This window comes from Lycium barbarum, chromosome 5 (genome assembly GCF_019175385.1).
Source record: "Lycium barbarum isolate Lr01 chromosome 5, ASM1917538v2, whole genome shotgun sequence".
Taxonomy (NCBI): domain Eukaryota; kingdom Viridiplantae; phylum Streptophyta; class Magnoliopsida; order Solanales; family Solanaceae; genus Lycium; species Lycium barbarum.
Window position 1 is genome coordinate 7,769,477 of NC_083341.1, and position 5,327 is coordinate 7,774,803.

The window sequence follows — 5,327 nt, forward strand, 5'->3', positions numbered from 1 at the left end:
CAATTTTTTTAGACATTTATGTGCTAATAGAAAAAGTAGAACTTCTAATGGACAGAGACGAGCTTAAATGGAGTGCGAGGATAGTGAGTTAGCATCAACATCGGTTGTGGTCTTGTGAATGGGGGTCTTTGGTTTCTTTATATATAATATATGTTCTCGGACGCAATTCACCTTATAAGTTAGCTTCTATGGTTGGGTAAGAATCAAGTTCCATTTCTTATAGTATATCATAATATTAGAGTCAAACTCATCCTAGCTCTTGATTAATTACTAGATGTTGAGCTCCTTGGTATATTATTCACGCTCAATATGTCCACTTCCGGTCATGCAAGCGTGTATTAAACTCCCACATCGGTTGTGGATGCGATCTTTGGTCTTTTATATCGTCTTGGAAAATCCTTACCTCGCAAGTTAGCCTTTAAGGTTGAATTCGGACCAAACTCCTTTGTCACAATGAGAAATGCATATACGGTTGGATTCTTTTTGTTTCTGTTGCCTTTTTCTAGGGAGAATTTTAAGAAACTTATGTTGAATTATCTAAAAAGGGAAAAGGATACAAGTGTAAAGCGAGTATTATAATTTATAATGAAAGAGGATAGTGCATAATATGCTCCACTATATTTTAATAGTAAAACGTCTTTGTTGCTTGTTAATATAATCTTAGAGGCCAAGTTGTGGAATTTTTAGGAACATAATCTATGGGACTGAACTAGATGAAGACTTTAGTCCTCATTCTAGATTAAGATAATGGGGGAAACATACGTGGCATATTCTCAGTTACATATAATTGTAAATATTTTATATACGTAGTTGCTGCTTCTTTTTTTTTTTTTCCTGTGTAAAGTTTCTCATTTAATAATTGTGTTCACGAAAAATAAATAATCAAATCAAACCAAAGAAAAAAGCCGATGCTTTTTTGTTTGATTTGATTTTTGATTTTTCATTTTATAAACCGATAAAATTTGATTTGATTTGATTTTGACTTTATGCAAAAAATAATCGAAATAATCAAACCAAACCGACAATATAAATATCTATCTAAAAATTATAGATGCATATATAGATGTGTGTGTGGAAATATTAATCTTTCGCACTCTTGATTCGTACTCTATGTGTTTGCCTTTATAGTAATCCAATTTTTGTATTTACTTTCTAGTTTGATTTGTTATTTTTATTTTGATAATTCGAAGATATCTTGGTATATCACAACTAGATCTTTAATTTATTGCACAAAAATAAATTCATTGGAAGAACATTTTTTTTTAATGTTCCTTGAAAATGACTAAATTCTTAAATGATGCATACAAATTTTTGGAGAAAGTACATGTATAACTTGATTAGATTTATATTTCTTTCTTTTCTCAAATAAGAGTAATTGATTTGGTAGTGTTATGCTAGAAAATAATCAATTTAATATGTGTTTGGACGTATGTTGTCATATATTTAAATAAAAACTGATAAAAAACCAAAAAACCCGACAAAACCAACAAAAACCAAAACAATGAAAATCGACGTAATTGACTTGATTTGATTCTAACATTTGAAAAATCGACTGAATTGATTTGATCATCTTTTAGAAGATAATTGACTCAAACCAAGTCATGAACACCCCCTAACTATGACCAAAAGGAATATCCTGGAGGCGGTATATAAATTTTGTTTCCACTTTTGATATTGGTTTATAATTTCTCATTTTAAGTTAAATAAAAAAAAATTGGAAGTAAGCTAGACAGAGGTCTCTGGAGAACTTTTATTTGAATCTTGTGTTGGTCATTTATTAAAATGTAGATATGTAATGTATCAAAATATAGTATGTATTATTATCTTAACAAGTCATAGAATTTTAAATTATAGAATTTCTTACTAAATAGAAAATTATATTTTTAAAACGAACTAAAAAGACGAATAAATTAACACGTGAAGAATTAGTGTATTAATGTACTCCTATTTTGATATTGGCGGACCAAACTACGAATAGAATAGGAATACTACGATGTGAAAGCGTGCGTGCCAGTGCTTTGGCTTGGCGGCGTGCCTTAAAGAGAAGCCATCAGAAGTGGTCCAAAAGTTCAACTGTGTTAGTTAGTTTCACGTGTCCCTGTGAAAATGTATGTATTAGTGGTAGCCTATGAGAGGCTGCCGATGGAAATTGGGAGTTGTTACTAATTCATGATTTGGCATGAACAGAATGAAAACTTTATTTTCGATTTCACGATAATTATTAGACTTTGGACTTAGAGAACCCCGAGTCGAGAAATTTTATTTTGTACCTCATATAACTAGCATAAGTTATGCATCATATAACTAACGTGTGTAAGTTGTGTAATCATGTTAAGAATATCTTTTGACTGGTTCAACTCAAAAATTGATATTAGAACCAATAATTCTGCAAGACGAGTATGAAGATAGCGAAATAAAAGTATGTGGCCGAGCTGAATGTCTTTCCCCGTCAATAGATCGATTTGCTATCTTCACCACAGTAGCTTTGAGACGCATACCAAAAAGAAGTCTGAGGGGTTTGATGGCCATAAATACTCGATTGATGTCAGTTAATTTCGAGATAAGCCCATGAGATAATCATGAGTCATATGGAATTTAGTTCTAGGATGAAATTGCAAGGTGTGCAAATAGAAGTCGTACATGGGTAGCCGAAATGGGAAGAAAGCTACATTTATGGTGTAAAAATGTTCTTAATATATGGTGCAAGGTCTTTTGGAGAAAAGGATGCGTATAACTTGACCAAAGAGGACAATAAAAAAAAATTAACCCACCAGAAGTTTGCATTAAGCTAATAGATGAATGACATGCATGTGTTTGTACGTAGACCTTTAGCACTTTACCATAGTTAATCAACATGCATTAATTCTCACTTCATTAAATCATTTAACTATAGCAAAATTTACATGATTCGATATACATACCCAATGCAAATTAGTATTTACCAATAGTCTCCCTCCTAATAGTAGTAAGTGGTAGAAAAAAATATGTGGCATTAAAGAGAAATACGCAACTGGATATGTGGGCAACTGGTGGCTGAAATTACATGGGAAGTATACCATAAGGAGTGGATATCAATGGAGGATGGCTGAAGGCAATCACAGACCTTGGTGGAGGGCAGTATGGGGCAATGCAAACACTCCAAAGCATAGCTTCATTAGCTGGCTAGTCATGCATGGAAGAATACTAACTAGAGATAGGTTATATAACATGGGGCTATGTAGAGAGAAGGACTGCACCCTCTGTGGCAACTGTGATGAAACTATCAAGCATTTGTTTTTCGAGTGCGTGTACTCCAAGTACTGCTTGGAGGAGATCATGAAATGGTTGCAAATACATGGAAGGAACTTGGAATTAGAGGGAATGTGGAGCAGACTAGCTAGAAAGGCCCAGGGCAAAATCAGCAGAAGCTTGCTATGGGCTGTATGGACTGCACTAATTTACCATATTTGGGAAGCCAGAAATGAAGCCCTATGGCAGCAGCGAGTACCAAGACCTCAGAGAGTAATTGTGACCATACAGCTGGAAACAAAAGTGAGAATTTTTGATATATTGAATAGGAAGACAAGATGTAAAGATAAAGAGTGGATAGAAGAGCTTTATAAGTAGCCAATGTACATAAAGGGAAGGGGGTTATCTACAGAGGTGGTCGAAGAATGGGGATAACATTAGGTTTGCTTACATTTACATGTTGCTGTAAGGTGATTTGAATTGAGGAAATAAAATGTGTTCGTTCGACCAAAAAAAAAAAAAAATAGTAGTAAGTGGTAGTAACCACCCATCTACAACTATAATGTCTTTATTGGTCGGTTATCATCCATCAAAAGTTCAACAAATTCTTTTGCGTAATTATAAGTTAAGTACTTTTCATCTTCAGCCTCTCATAAAGTCAAGAATCAGCTCATTTAGTCAACGATTATGTTCTTTCAGCTAAATCTTTTATGCTGTTTAAGTATGAATTATTAGGATAGATCTAATGTGGAAAGCGTAAATACAATCTTCTAGTTGAGAAGTCTAACTGTGAACTTTGATATTGATATATTGTGTACTTGTGCTGTCGTGGTTTATTTAGGTGGTGCTTTGGGAGAAGGGAGGGAAGATATTGTTACTTTTCTTTAGTAGATTTTTTCCATTATATAGAGTGATCGAGGAAGGGAGAAGGATCACCAAATATTATAGTGGTGAGGTAAGTATCCCTACATTCTTATTTAAATGTCTTAGGTTTGAATTTTGAGAATAGAATTGTCTTTAACCGGCAATATTTTATCCCCCTACGTGAAATTTTCTAACGTGAATCCAGATTAATACTGAATTTTAATTAAAGTTGATATCAGATATCGAGGGGGAAATCAAAAAAGAAAAAAAAGGAGAAAGGGAGACGAGAAAAGGGCAATGGGAATCAGACGTACGCCTATTGTATGGAAGATTTTCATTAGATTAAAAACCCTTGGTGGTATTTTAACTTTGAGTTATTTCAATAGAATGTTAGTCATATATACCTATTGTGTAAAATATTTTTATTAAGTATAATTTTAAGTCATAGTCAAAAGTACAGGAAAAACTTCACCGTTCCACTAGAGAGTGGAAGAAAAATACAAGATAATCTACTACTAATAAAGGTATAAATAGTCCCAAAATATAACAAATAGTGAAATTAAAATAGTTCCTATAATATAAGTGAGCAAAGTTCAAGCCTCAATGCATACTTATAACTAGTGATACCGTAAACAGTCTAACAAAATCTTACCACGGAGAGTCAATGTTAAGTTCTTAATTTTGCCCAAAACTACCAACAATAATTACATTGCAATTCCAAACAGTTTGAGAATTGGGATTTAGTTATATGAATCGTGTTGATCATATCCTCTATTTAAATTAATTTGAGGTCTATGTATTACAAAATTTAAAATAAAATAACACTTATTAGAAGTTTTTTTTATATATATTTCTTACTGGAATAATTTTTTTTTATTGGGCTAAAAGACTCTTAGAAAACATATGATTAAAAGAAATATATTTACATGACTAAAAGAAATTTCCAACATATTAATATTGCCTATTTTTAAGAAAATTGTTTTATTTGCTTTATCTTTCGCAATTTCTGCATCTTGCCAAAACTGAAATGAGGTATAATAATGAGAAATAGTTGAAGAAATGTGACTACAATTTGTTGAGTAGTATTTAAATTTAAGAAAAAAAAAAGTAACAGAAAAAGGCCAAGGTGGTACAACATAACGCCATTCTTTAAACCTGAACAAGAATAAAAATGAAAATCACATAGAAGCATATGAAATCAGGTGCATTATCAGTTTTAGAATCACTTATCAAGC

The 5,327-nt window shown here is 32.3% G+C and overlaps 1 protein-coding gene across 1 annotated transcript; it reads left to right on the plus strand.

The window, feature by feature from the left end:
• The first annotated feature begins 3,081 nt into the window (after positions 1-3,081).
• On the plus strand, positions 3,082-3,606 carry LOC132639147 (uncharacterized). The gene has a single exon (XM_060355630.1). The coding sequence runs from the start codon at positions 3,082-3,084 to the stop codon at positions 3,604-3,606; it is 525 nt and encodes a 174-aa protein (XP_060211613.1).
• The last annotated feature ends 1,721 nt before the right edge of the window (positions 3,607-5,327 follow it).

Excerpts from the sequence above, each read along its gene's own strand:
- LOC132639147 (XM_060355630.1), top strand. The coding sequence starts at position 3,082 with ATGGCTGAAGGCAATCACAGACCTTGGTGGAGGGCAGTATGGGGCAAT.